This window comes from Nicotiana sylvestris, chromosome 4 (assembly GCF_000393655.2).
Source record: "Nicotiana sylvestris chromosome 4, ASM39365v2, whole genome shotgun sequence".
NCBI lineage: Eukaryota > Viridiplantae > Streptophyta > Magnoliopsida > Solanales > Solanaceae > Nicotiana > Nicotiana sylvestris.
This window is the reverse complement of record NC_091060.1, coordinates 157,064,193-157,078,728: the sequence shown is the minus strand read 5'-3', so window position 1 is coordinate 157,078,728 and position 14,536 is coordinate 157,064,193. Positions and strand designations below refer to the sequence as shown.

At 35.3% G+C, this 14,536-nt stretch overlaps 2 protein-coding genes across 2 annotated transcripts; both read left to right on the top strand.

Annotated features, from left to right (window-relative positions):
- Nucleotides 1-8,379: 8,379 nt before the first annotated feature.
- LOC138890396 (uncharacterized) lies at nt 8,380-8,846 on the top strand. The gene is made up of 2 exons (XM_070173779.1): nt 8,380-8,538; nt 8,646-8,846. Exons 1-2 carry the CDS (start codon nt 8,380-8,382, stop codon nt 8,844-8,846), a joined length of 360 nt encoding a protein of 119 aa, XP_070029880.1.
- A 3,650-nt stretch (nt 8,847-12,496) lies between these two features.
- LOC104238990 (probable carbohydrate esterase At4g34215) lies at nt 12,497-14,256 on the top strand. Its single transcript, XM_009793523.2, has 2 exons — nt 12,497-13,156; nt 14,008-14,256. The coding sequence occupies exons 1-2, from the start codon at nt 12,497-12,499 to the stop codon at nt 14,254-14,256; spliced, it is 909 nt and encodes a 302-aa protein (XP_009791825.2).
- Nucleotides 14,257-14,536: the final 280 nt, after the last annotated feature.

Genomic DNA, 14,536 nt, shown 5'->3' with positions numbered 1-14,536 from the left:
GTCCTAGACAGACCCAACCCCTGTGTTGAGCCTCCAAAGTCAAATGCACGTGATGCAAACAAACGTTCCTACTAGGGATCCGGCATGAAGCTGAGTTATTCTAAGTGAAAAAAAACCTGAGGCATATTGTTCTAGCCCTGGCTTACCCAAGTGGACAGCTTGAGCCGAAATGGGGGCAACGTACCGGGAGCACGAAAGTCTGCCCGGCCTAGTTACTTGTCCCAACTTCGTCTTATTTGGTATGACTTCTAACAGAAAGGTGGGTCACGCGCACGTGTACACCATAAATTTAGAAGACTCAGAAAGAAGAAGAGTTTCGTAGCAGTTTTATACACAATTCAGATAATATTAAAGCGGTAAAAGCATCATTTAGCATATTAAGCATAAACATGTAAAAATCAGATAATAAATAAAGCCAACTATAACAGTTATTTTAAGCTCGAATTTCTAACCCTGAACCAGTGGTTCTGGGCCATTTCCCCAGCGGAGTTGCCAGAGCTGTCGCACCTCCTTTTTCCGCGCCCGCAAGGGTGCAGGGGAGTTTTTCCAATTAAAGGACAATCGAGACGGGATTGGTTTATTTATTTCAGAGTCGCCACTTGGGAGATTTAGGGTGTCCCAAGTCACCAATTTTAATCCCGAATCGAGGAAAAGAATGACTCCATATTACAGTCTGTGTACCAGAAATCCGGATAAGGAATTCTGTTAACCCGGGAGAAGGTGTTAGGCATTCCCGAGTTCCGTGGTTCTAGCACGGTCGCTCAACTGTTATATTCGGCTTGATTGTCTGATTTTATACAAATATGAACTTATGTGCAAATTTTATCTTTTAACCGCTTTATTATTATTGTTTTTAAAAGAAATATGAACATCGCTTAAAACACGTCTTTGGACTGCGTTACATGAAATGCACCCACAATCCGGAACACGTTTTATTTGATGTTTTGGGATTTGGATTCGGGTCGCATGAAATGCACACCCAGGCTTAAGAAAGTAAAATATTAAACACGCGCCTAAAGAGACTATCGCGTTATTATTTTGGGGAAGACCGTGAAATTCGCTAAACGGTCCTTCCGAATTCTAATTAAACCATACATTTTGTGAGGGCCCCGCAATCTATACGTTTTATTTGGCGAGGCTCGTCTCATTTTTATTTTTACAGGATAAACCTACAATGACTATATTTTCTATTAAGTTCGTCTCTAAACTAAAAGAAAATCTCTTAATTATTTACATGCTGAAAAACGTAACTTATTAGTTATTAGTTTACGGCTAATGCGAATGGAAAATTGCGATCGAGTTTGTACAAAGAAAAACTGCTTTCATTTTATATTCTGTTATTCAATAATACTAGAACATGAGATTGACCATAATATCAAAACAGATTAATTATTCTCCGTAATTTAAACTAACATTATTAGATGAAGAAAGTATACATATGCAACCTCATTATTCATTAATCATTCAACTACATCTTTATACGAAGAAAGAAAAATTATATTCAACCACAAATCTAAACAGGAGGAATTCAACAGGAACAAAGCCTGATTAATATTTCATTTTTTGCTTCAAGCCGAGATTGTACAAATGTGTACCTGGAAACAGCAGTACAAGAACAAAAGAAGGAGAAGTCAGCAGCAGTAATAACACAGCAACAGCAGATTCAGCAACATCGCAAACCAGTACAGTAGGAATAGCAGAAAACCCAGGAGACTATAAACGACTCCAAGTATAGTGAAGAAGTAAAAGGCAGGAAGGTTCTGACTATTTCAGATCTTAAGCGAGGCAATAAAGCAGTAACTATTTTTTTTTCAACTTCAAAACTCTCCAAAATGAATTCTGCCCCTGTATATTCAGTGTATACAGAATGTATATCGGGTGTATACTTCTCACTCCGCCCCTTCTTTTTTTCTTCTCTCTATCTAGTTTTTCCTCTCTTTTTTTCCACACTTCTTCTTAAATTTTCTCTTCTATTTATAGCAAAATTTTCGAAATTTTCAGATTTGTTTTTTATTATTTTATTATTTTTTTAATTAAAAGAAATCCCACTTACAAATTGCTTTTATTTTTTTAGAAAAAGAAATCCCACCTTTATTTACTTTTATTTTTAAAATTCCAACTTTAATTACTTTATCTTATTTAAAATCCCACTTTTTATTTTTTTTAAAAGAGAATCTCACTTTATTTAACTTTTCTTTAAAAAATAAACCACTATCTTTTCTTTTTCTTTTAAAAATGCTACTTTCAATTACTTTAAATTTTTTAAATTTTCAGATATCTTTATATTTATTTTTTAATTCCAACCTTCTTTTACTTTTAAATTTTTTAAAACTTTTTACTTTTTTTTTAAATTTTCTACATTCTTTTACTTTTTATTTTTTATTTTTTTATTTTTTTAAAATCATTTCCGAAATTACTATATATATATATATATAAATTTATATATATATATTTTTTAAAATAAAAATAATAAATAAAATAAAATATTTTCGGATTTTTTTTTATATATAAAAAAACAAAAAATAAAACTATTAATAGTGATAATTCACTTTTTATTTTTTTATTTTTTTTTGGTTTTGTTTTGTGTTGGACAAAAATGAAGAAGGGGTGTTGGGTTAATGGACTGGGTCGACCCAGTTCGAAATGGACTGGGTCATAGGGAAGATTGGGCCATTTTTTGGGCCTGTGGCTTGAAATTGAAGAAGAGGTCCAATTCCGACTTTCTTTATATTTTCGCTCTCTTTTCTTCTTTTATTTTTCTAAAACTAAATTATAAAAATACTTAAACTATTATTAAGAACTAAATTAAGTTATAAAGGCGCAAATTAACTCCCAATAACAATTAACGCACAATTAAGTATTAATTAAGCATAAAATTGTATATTTGGACATTAAATGCTAAAAATGCAAACGATGCCTATTTTTGTAATTTTTAATTTTTGTAAAACAATTTTAATTACTAACAATTGTAGAATTAAATCCTACATGCAAAATGCGACATATTTTTGTATTTTTTATTAATTTAGCGAATAAACACGCACAGACAAATACAAATAATTCTTCAAAATATCACAAAATTGTACACCAAAGAAAAATCATTTTATTTTTGAATTTTTTGGGAGTAATTCTCATATAGGGCAAAAATCACGTGCTTACACATCACACATGAGTTTAAAAGGCACACTCCAATTCGGAGCGGTGATGAAGGGAGTGGTTGTCAACCTGAGCTTCAACAATTCAAAAGATCTCATGCAATCATCATTAAAATTAAACTTGGAATCCTTCTCAAGAAGCTTGCACAACGGGTTCACTACTTTAGAGAAATCTTTGATGAAGCGCCAGTAAAAGCTCGCATGGTCTAAGAAACTCCGCACACCCTTCACCAAAGTTGGGGGTGAAAGCTTAGAAATCACCTCAATATTTGCCTTATCAACTTCAATTCCATTCCTTGAGATTTTATAAACAAGGACAATACCTTTCTCAACCATGAAATGGCATTTCTCCGAATTGAGCACCAAATTGGTTTCTTCACATCTAGCTAAAACTTTGTCTAAATTCGCAAGACAATCATCAAAAGAATCTCCAACCACCGAAAAGTTATCCATGAAAACTTCTAGGTAGTCCTTCACCATGTCCATGAAAATAGACATCATACATCTTTGAAAAGTCATCGGTGCATTGCACAAACCAAATAACATCCTCTTGAAAGCAGAAGTATCATAACGACATGTAAAGTTTGTTTTCTCTTGATCTTCTGGAGCAATGAGAATTTGGTAGAAAGCACGGCTGCTCAATCTATCGAGCATTTGATCTAGGAAAGGAAGTGGAAAGTGATCCTTCCTTGTGACTTTGTTGAGCTTGCAATAATCCATACACACCCTCCAATGGATTATTGTTCTTGTGAGAATCAATTCATTCTTGTCATTGGTGACTACTATCATGCCCCCTTCTTTGTGACACATTGAACTGGAGAACTCCATGAACTATCGGAGATGGGATAGACAACCCCGACATCCAACCACTTGATAGTCTCTTTCTTGACAACTTCTTGCATAGCCTCATTGAGTCTCCTTTGATTTCAATAGATGGTTTTGTGCCATCCTCCAACTTGATCTTATACAAGCAAAAGGCGGGGCTTATACCCTGAATATCCGCCAAGGTCCACCCAATAGCATTCTTCTTCTCTTGTAGCACCACCAATGTACAATCTACCTGCGTGTTAGTCAAACAAGAGGAAAGAATAATCGGTAAAATAGACCAAGGACCAAGAATTCATACCGTAGATGTGGAGGCAATGACTTCAACTCCAAGGTAGGTGGATCTTCAATGAAAGGCTTAGTAGGAGGATTCATCCTATTTACAAGATCCAAGGATAATTTCCGGGGTGCATAGTTGTACGACCCTATTACTTGCAAAGAGTTCACACATTCCATGAAGTCATCCATCTCAATATTATCAAAGTTGGGCAAGACGACCTCCAATATATCACCAACATTGATTGTAGCACTTGAGTCATCAACAATGACATCGGTCATCAAGTCCACAAAAGAACACACCTCATTGCAATTTGGTTGTCGCATGGACTTACACATATGGAATACCACTTTTTCATCACCAACCAGGAAAGTGAGTTCTCCAGCTTCAATATCACAAAGAGCCTTACCCGTAGCAAGGAAAGGCCTCCCAAGAATAATTGGCACTTCATAATCAACCTCACAATCTAGAATGACAAAATCCACCGGGAGAATAAATTTATCAACCCGAACCAAAACATCTTCAATCACACCCAACAACTTCTTCTTCATGGTATGATCAGCCATTTGCAATCTCATAGAGGTAGATCTTTGTTTCCTAATTCCCAAAGTTTTGAAAACGAATAGGGCATAAAATTGATATTTCCCTAAGATCATAAAGAGTTTTAGCAAACTCGGCACTTCCAATTGTACAAGAAATTGTGAAAGCGTCGTGATCCTACAACTTAGGAGACATGGAATAAACAATTGCACTCACTTAATGAGTGACTTTAATAATTTCAAAATTCATTGATCGCTTCTTGGTCACAAGATCCTTCATAAACTTTACATAAGCAGGCATTTATTCCAAAGCTTCGACCAAAGGCACATTGATTGAATGACTCTTCATCATTTGAATGAACTTCTTGAATTGATTCTCACTATTTTGTTTAGCAAGTCTTTGAGGGTATGGAGGTGGGGGCTTGGTCAATGGTGCCTTAGCCTTTTGCACTACCGGTTTCGGTATGTCAATGATGTATTCCCTAGATGGGTTAACCTCCTCTTGAGTCTCTTCCACACTATTATTAATATCAATCTGAACTTCCTCATTAGGTTGCACAATATTGTTTGGGACCTCTTCTTCTTGCATCACTTGGTCATCATCAACAAGTCACCTACCACCTGAGGTAGGTGCATCCCCGCCCCTTCCACTTTTTCTGGTAACCATCATAGCATGCCCCATATTGTCTCCTCTATTTGGGTTCACCACCGTGTCACTTGGTAGTGCTCCTTTAGGGCGAGAATTTAAATCTTGAGAGATTTGTCCTATTTGAAACTCTAGGTTGCGGATTGATATGCTGTGTAAGGCAAGTTGGGCATCCGAATCATCATTCTTTTACATTATTTACTTGAACATATTTTCAATACATCCCATCTTATTGTTTGAAGAACTTGAGTCGTGGGAAGGATAAGGAGGTGGGTTGCTCGATTGTTGGTACATTGGAGGCCTTTAAAAATCTGACCCCCGATTTCTTTGAGTGTTACTCCATTCACCTTGATTGTTGCCTCCCCAAATTCCTTGGTTATTCCCACTCCAATTTCCTTGATTGTTGTTACCACTCCAATTTCCTTGATTGTTAGAGTTCCAATTGCCATGATTGTTTTATGGTTGCCATTGTTGTTGACTTGGGCCTTGGAAGTTGTTTTTTAGCCCTTGAAAATTGTTCACATATTTCACTTCCTCCTCTTGTTCATTGTAAGAATTATATTTCTCAAAACCGCCATCATCTTGCACATAGTTCCACTCGAGTTTGCACTTGAGGACCCTTGGTCCTCCTCTTGTTCATCAACATATTTACTCCCTCTATAACATTAACTTTCTTAGGAGCTTGCACTTGACTAAGTTGACCTTTGCTAGTTAATTCATGATAGTGGTCAATTTGGTGATGGCTTGCCTATGGTCATGCAATTCTTTGTGAAGATGGATCATATTCAGGTCACCTTGTGGAACATTGGCCAGGGATTGCCAAGCCGGCGAAATTTCCACCATCTTATCCAAAATCTCACATGCCTCTGCATAAGCCATAGTCATAAATTTCCCACCATCTAGTTGATTCACTACACATTTTTTGGTTGTATTAATCCCACGGTAGAAGGTTTGTTGAATCATGTTTTCTGTCATATCGTTGTTGGGACATTCCTTAACCATAGTTCTATAGAGCTTCCATATCTCGTGAAGTGGTTCATACGGCTCTTGCTTGAATGCCAAGATCTCATCTCGAAGTATAGCCATATGCCTAGGAGAGAAAAACTTAGCAATGAGCTTTCTGCCAACTCATAGTGAAAAATAAAGAAAACAAGAAGAAATACTAATTAAACTCATAATCTGAAATTAAAATGATAAAATATGATGTTTAAATCCTAAAATAGTTACAAACTTCCTAAAATAGCAAAATACAACGACTACAACAACTCAAACTTTGAAACTTGACCTAACAATGTGATTATCGTCTATTTATAGTGGCCTAAAATTTGCTGACAAAAATGCCTATCGGGAGGTTTTGCGGCTGCACAATTCCATGTGTGGTCCGTAGATTGCTTCAGTTGGTAGGGTCTTGGATTCTACAGCCGCACGATTCTGGTCTACGGCTGCAAAGCATCTTCTGCGGCTGCACATGGAATTGTGCTTGGTCATTTGCACACTCTCTAAACTTGGAATCATTTGTCCGTGCAGACCTTGTTTTGCGGCCACACAAATCATGTGTGGTCCTCACATCAGCTAAAACTCTGCTGGGCTTTTTTGCTTGTTCTACGGCCGCATAAGGAATTATGTGGTCTGCAATTTCTTCTGCGGCCACAAAAATCCTTCTGCGGACCACACGTTTTATGTTTTGCGCCCCTTCTTGCCTTGTGAGTCAGAAACACTCCTTTTTGAGTCAGAATTCATCATGGGAGAGCAAACTTCCAACATTCCTGCAATTTGCACACTTTCATTAGTTTTGGGAACATAAATCAATACTTTCAGACTAAAATAAAAGCAAAAGAGATGCTAATAAGTGGTCAAAATTCACACTTATCAGAAGTTGAAACTAGGTTAGAGGCAAAGAGGGTGGAAAATGAAAGAAGGTTAGTGGCTGAGATGGTACAAAATATCGAGAGAATAACCTCACAAAGAGGCAAACACAAGTGACACACTAACACTTATCCTGAAAAGTTCTCCTCCTAAACAAGACTCTCAAACCCCTTATGGCTAGATTGTGGATGCTCATCTCTGTTTATGTACATAGGTCAATTGACCGAACCACGTTAACTATTTGTGTCTTTATTTTTATATATATTTCTCTTTTGTTATCTGATTTATCGTCATTGAAGGTATGCTTTACGAGCTTCTGCATAACACCTTATTATTGCGATCCTAACAAATGGTATTAGAGCCTTAGTTATTTATCTTGGTTTTCACGGAATGGAGGCAAATATGAGTAAGATGGTATGTTTAAATGTGAGAAATTATAATGTTTGGAAAAGCAAGATGAAAGATTTGTTGTTCATGAAGAGTATGCATCTACCCGTTTTTGTAGCTCATAAACCGAAAAATATATCTGATGAAGATTGGAATTTTGAGCACTATCAAGTATGTGGATATATACGGCAATGGGTTGAAGACAATATTCCCAACCTTATTGTAAATGAGACACATGCGAGATCGCTGTGGGGAAAAGCTAGAGACTCTTTATGCTTCAAAAACTAAGAACAACAAGTTGTTTCTACTAAAATAATTGTTGGGCTTTAAATACAACGAAGAAAATCCCATCCTTGATCATATAAATGATTTGCAGGGTGTCTTTGATTAGCTGTCTGGAATGGGAGTTAATTTTGATAGTGAGATACAAGGGCTTTGGCTTTTTAATACTCTGCCATGTTCTTGAGAAACTCTTCGTGTTTCTTTGACAAATTCAACTCCATGTGGTAAGGTGACCATGAAATAAGTCAAAAGTGGTGTATTGAACGAGGAAGTAAGGAGAAAATCTCAAGGTTCATCCTCACAAGCAGATATCTTGGTTACAGAAGATCGGGAGGAGGTAGAGCAAGAGGTTCGAGGAATAGAGGTACAAGCAGAAGTAAGTCAAGGTCCAAATACCATAATATTATGTGCGACCACTGTGACAAGAAATGGCATATTAAAAGGTTCTGCCACAAGTTGAAGCAAGGCATTAGAGGAGGACGGAAAGTTGAAAATAATGAGAACAATGTTGTTGCTATTGTTCGAGATGATCTTTTTTCTTATGATAGAAACGTCATCAATTTGGTATGCCATGAGACGAGCTAAATAGTAGATTCTGGAACTACCTCACAGTCATACCAAGAAAAGAATTTTTCTCATCTTATACTCGTATCGATTTGGGAGTGTTAAAGATGGGCAATGCCATTGAAGTTAAGGTGTTTGGTGCTGGCATGGTTTGTTTAAAAACTAACAATAGTTCAATGTTAGTTCTTCAAAATGTCAAGCATGCTCCAGACTTTCCTTTCCATTTGATCTCCATAGGAAGATTAGACGATGAAAGTTACCATAATACCTATTTAATGGACAATAGAAGCTCATCAAAGGCTCATTAGTAGTGGCTCGAGGAGTCAAGTCTTCTTAATTATATGTGACATAGGGCTCTATTCTTAATGACTCCAATGGAAAGTGACACTTTATCAGAATTATGACACAGAAGATTGAGTCATGTGAGTAAAAGGGGGATTACGTATTTGGCTAAGAAAAGTTTATTTTCTGGAGTGAAACAAGCAAAGCTGAAAAGGTGTATCCATTGTTTAGCTGGCAAACAGAAAAGGATTTTCTTTCATAGTCATCCTCATTCAAGAAAGCCCGAATTATTGGAGCTAGTACATTCTGATTTGTGTGGTCATTTTAAAGTAAAGTCAAAAGGTGGTGCTCTTTACTTTGTGACCTTCATTTATGATCATTCTTGCAAGCTGTGAGTGTAACCATTGAAATCTAAAGATCAAGCACTTGGCGTGTTTAAGGAATTCCAGGCCTTGGCTGGGAGGCAGACGAGGAAGAAATTAAAATGCATTCGCACTATTAATGGTGGTGAATATTATGGTCCCTTTGATAACTATTGTAAAGAACAAGAAATTCGTCATTAGAAAACTATGCACAAGACGGCTCAATTGAATGGTTTGGCAGAGAGGATGAATTTAACTCTAGTTGAGATAGTTAGATGCTTGCTTTCAGAGGCAAAACTTCCAAATACATTTTGGGGAAAACACTTAACAATGTTTCTTATGCTATCAATTTGTCTCCTACTATTGCTTTGGATGGTGATGTCTCAGACAGAGTTTGGTTTGACAATGATGTTTTTTATGATCACCTGAGAGTATTTGAGTGTAAAGCTTGTGTGCATGTTCCTAAAGATGAGAGACCGAAACTGGATGTCAAAACTAAGTAGTGCATCTTTATTGGTTATGGTCAAGATGCGTTTGGGTAAATAAAAAAAAAGATGGTGGCCGAATTTCAGCCCCTTTTTGTCCCTAGAAATTTCTCTCACACAAAATTGCTATTTTCGGATATTATTTGGATAATATAGTAGGAGACTGTGAAATGTTTACTGATTGTGATCGTGCGGGTGGTGGAAATTCTATTGAGAAGTTGTGGAACTGAAGTCTTACGTGATTGAAAAGTCGTGTTCACGCTTCAAGAGAGCTAAGTTATTACCTTCTTTTTTGAAGATGGAATAATCCATCATAGCCTCCGCGATAAAATGAAGTTGCGGGAAGGTAAAACAAGCAAGGTCTTGTTAATCTCATTTACATCTCTAAGTAGTCGTTGACTTCCCACCATCGATGGGTTAAGGGTGATTAATTGCTCTCTTTATGATCTTAAAGCCTAAGAGAAGAAATTTTGTCACGATCAGCCAATTTCAAACCACGTTTTTCAATTCATTAGTTATTGGATCGGGCTGAAATTATTATTGAGTGTTCCTAATATCTTGATCTTTGATTGAACGGTGGAGATCGGATTTTGTGGTCTGTAGCATTCAATTTCGAGCCCCCAACAGCAGCTCCGTTTTAGTGACTTTTCCTTTCTTCAATTGATTTGTTATTGTTATTGTTGCTCTCTGTTTGGCCCTTGTTGTGTAGTTAATTTGTAGGACTTTTGTAATTCTCTTATTATTATAGTAGAGTTTTTTGGATTTCTGCGATCCCGTAGTTTCTACCTTCGATTTGAAGGGTTTTCCAATATTAAATTGATGTACTTTATCTTCTATATTTTCGGATTTGTCTCTTCCTGGTCATAACATCTGCTTTTTCTGAAAATTAGATTGCTATGTGTGCATGGACATATCGATCTGATTTCCAACAGTTCAATGTGCACCTTATATTAATCTAGAATTCACCTTTGCCAAGACAGTTTAATCAACATAAACCAATGAACTAATGCAAGTAAAGTGATCAGTATATTCAACCTTTAATTTTTCAACTCTTAATTAAACTTATGTAAAAAGTAACCTATTCGAGAATTAAACATGTTTTTCTTCTATTGATATATTACAGAAAATTCGTTACATTTTGGGTGTGTTTGGTATAATAAAAAATGTTTTCTTGGAAAACAAGTAGTAAGCTTATTCATTTTTCGATGTTTGGTACGCAAATTAAGGAAAATGACTTCTCAAGAGTATTTATAAATAATTTAGATATAATAAACATGAAACCATAAATTTTTCAACCAACAACCTTCCGGACCCACAAATTTCATAAACTTTTGAACCACTAAACTTTCAAAATTGCGGAATTTCAAACTCGTAAACTTTATAATTTCTAAACCCGTAAACTTCCAAACACATAAACCTCCGAACTCATAATTTTGAAACTTGTAAAATTTTGAGCCTTTAAACCGATAAATTAAAAAATTAAAATTAAAAAATACATTTAAAAAATATTTTTTTCCCGGGAGGTGGGGGGCTGTAAAACGGAAAAAATAGAAATTTAAATTACAAAAAAAAAAGTAAAAAAAGTTAAAATTTTGTGTTGGTGGGGGAGGTTGGGGAGGGGAGGTTGGGATGGGTGGTGGGTGGTGCAAAAGAACGAAAAAATAGAAATTTGAAATTGCAAAAAAAAATACTATTTTTTTTGCGGGAGGGGGAGGGGGTGAAGGGGTAGTAGGGTGGATGGTAACGGAAAAACTGAAATTTGTAAAAATAAAAAAATAAAAAATAAAAAAACCTTTTTTTGTAGAGGGGGTGGGGTGGGGAAGGTTAAGAAGGAGTTTTGAAAAATATTTTCCTATTTTCCTTCAATTGGAGGAAAATGAGTTCATATTCACAAGGAAAATATTTTTCAAAACATTTAAGCCAACCAAACGTGAAAAAATTGGAAACCTTCGTACCAAACACACCGTTTCTCAGCGTTGATCAGCACTATACAGATTCTAACTTGTATCTGTTTTTTCTCAAAATTTCACTCGAATTCGTCGATGCATGCAAAAGCTTTTCTCCGACGTTCAACCACAACGCAATGTTCAATAAACATGTACAGATGGACCAAGAAGTAAATTAAAGTTTATTCATTTTTGGTAATTATCGTGGGAACCGTGAACGAGCAAAGCCTAATTCTTTCTAAAATCTAATACCATACTATAAATTTCAGTTCCACAGCCTCATAAACAATCTCCATTCAAACGTACTAGGTCAAAAATAGGAAGAATCGCGCATTTTCTTAAAATTTCATGGTTCATGCACTAATTGAATTCCCTTCGAAATGTATATATCTGTTGCCAACGTAGGCATTTCTTATCTTGAAATCTCACTAAAATAAGAAAATCAAGCTCACTATAGAAAAAAAAATTAAATAAATGCATTTAATTTCAAAGTGATAAAAAAAATACCGCAATGATACACACACACACTGGAAATAAAAAAGAAGGCTAGAAAAATATCCCTCTTCTTAAATGTCATTGATATTGTTACTTAGCATGAAATCCATGTTAATGCATGAGGTAGTTCCAATTCATGTAAAGAGATAAAGAAGGGGAATTGATAGAAATATGGAAAGTAATTCTAGAGAAAGAAAAAATTCATTGTAACCAATGACATACAATTCCAACATAATCATTAATTTCTATTTAGTATTTTGCTGGTACTTACTTTTTTCTCTGATTATGGGTATTTGGTATATCTGGAGATTCTTGCTTTTTGTACCACAAGAAGTGAATAAGTAACAGCTCTGGGTCAACAGGATAAACTAATTAAGGGGGAATTAAGATGCTGTTCAAGTGCAACAAATTACAAAATGCAACCGAAGAAATATTGCTAATCTTGATGTTTATTTTGGTTCTGGTTTACTTACGTTGGATGAGTAGTAAAGACAAAGATCATCGTCTAATTACGAGTAGAACCACTGACAGATTAAACAAACAAATATTTATATTAGCAGGTCAAAGCAATATGGCAGGTCAAGGTGGAGTAAGCTATGGTTATTGGGATGGTATTGTACCTATTGAATCCCAACCAAATCCAGCTAATATTCTTCGATTTAGAGTTAATACAAAGTGGGAAATTGCACATGAACCCCTTAATTATGGAGTTGATTGTCTTTCTAATTGTGGAGTTGGTCCTGGTATGGCTTTTGCTAATGCAATTCTAAAAAAAGATCCAAATTTTGGAGTTATTGGTTTAGTGCCATGTTCGAGGTCAGGGACTGGAATTCATGCTTGGGTTCCTGGGAATTTGCCATACGAACAATTGAGAAAAAGAGTTAAGATTTCTCTTAGAGATGGTGGAACATTAAGAGCACTTTTGTGGTATCACGGTGAGAGTGATTCAAGGGACAAATACACTGCAAAATATTACAAATCCAAATTTGAAAAGTTTGTTCAAGACCTACGCACTGAATTGAATTCTCCTCTACTTCCTGTTGTTGTGGTAATTAACTATATACCTTTTCGTCTTCTTGAGCCGAGAATTTGTCGTAACAGTTTCTCTATCCGAGCCCATTCTCCATTAGTGGATTTTCACTGACTCGTTGTTATTATTGTTGTGGTGGTAACTAACTATATATATAAATCCTTAATTGCTTTCACTCTTTTATTGCCGGATTTACACAAAGGTTTCATGTTGTTGTTGTGTTCTTTTTCCAAGTGATTTTTGCATAAGATAATAATCCTTAATCAAAATGGATTTAAGTTATGTATATTAACAATGTAAATTTTTTTACGTTACCAATGCAATTTAGCTGGATATAAAATGTTCTTACTCTATTTTCCAAACTACCATATATACGAAGAGTTATCTATTGTTGTAAGTCAATTTCACATGATGTTAAAAACATATACATTGTCAACGAGCGGAACTTTGACCCAATCAAAACAACTGCAATTTGTCTCTTTCGCTTCGGTTTATCTAGTATCGTGTTGTTGGTACTGCTTGCTGCTATTGCTTCTTTCTCATCTTTTTTGTACCGAGGGTCTATCAACAATAGTCTTTCTACTCTCACAAAGGTGGGGGTAAGGTCTAAGTACACTTTACCTCCCTAGATCCCACTTCTGAGATTTTCACTGTGTTTGTTGTTGTTGTATAACAACTTCAATTTCTTTTTTTATTTAAATTTTTTATACAATAACAAGGTGATTAATTTTTACATTATCATTGCATTCGACTGGTTATAGTAGTTGTTTACTGCATTTCTTTAATACAAGTTATGATCACTGTCGACAATTTCTAATTATACATTATTAACATACAGAAGTTAAACACTTTTTTTTTTTTTTTTGCAGGCTGTTCTAAATTATCCTAAACCACCGTTTGTAGGAGAATTTGTAGATGTAGTGAGACAAGCACAATTTGATATTGATCTCCCAAATGTAATAAAGGTTGATGCTAAGGGTCTACCATTAAATTCGGATGGCATTCATCTCACAACCCAAGGCCAGGTCAAACTTGGTAATATGATGGCTGAGGCATTTCTCAAAGCCAAATTTGAATCTGCTAAAAATAATTCAAACAAGATTTATCATATGATGTAGTAGTCTATCGACTTACTTCTTCCTTCAACCCTTAAGCTGTTTTTTGTTAATTATTCAAAAGAAATTCTTTTTAAACTAGTTTGATGATTAAATTGTTCATTTTGGTACTACATAAATCGTCTTGCCTTTCGCTACTTGTATTTATTCGCAATTGTAGAAGCTACCTAAAAACATAGAAGATACAGATTTAATATGCAGAACACAACGATTATTATAAATTCATAAAAGTAAATATATTGTGTTTACTCTTTTCCATCACTTTCATACCAGATCGCATGGT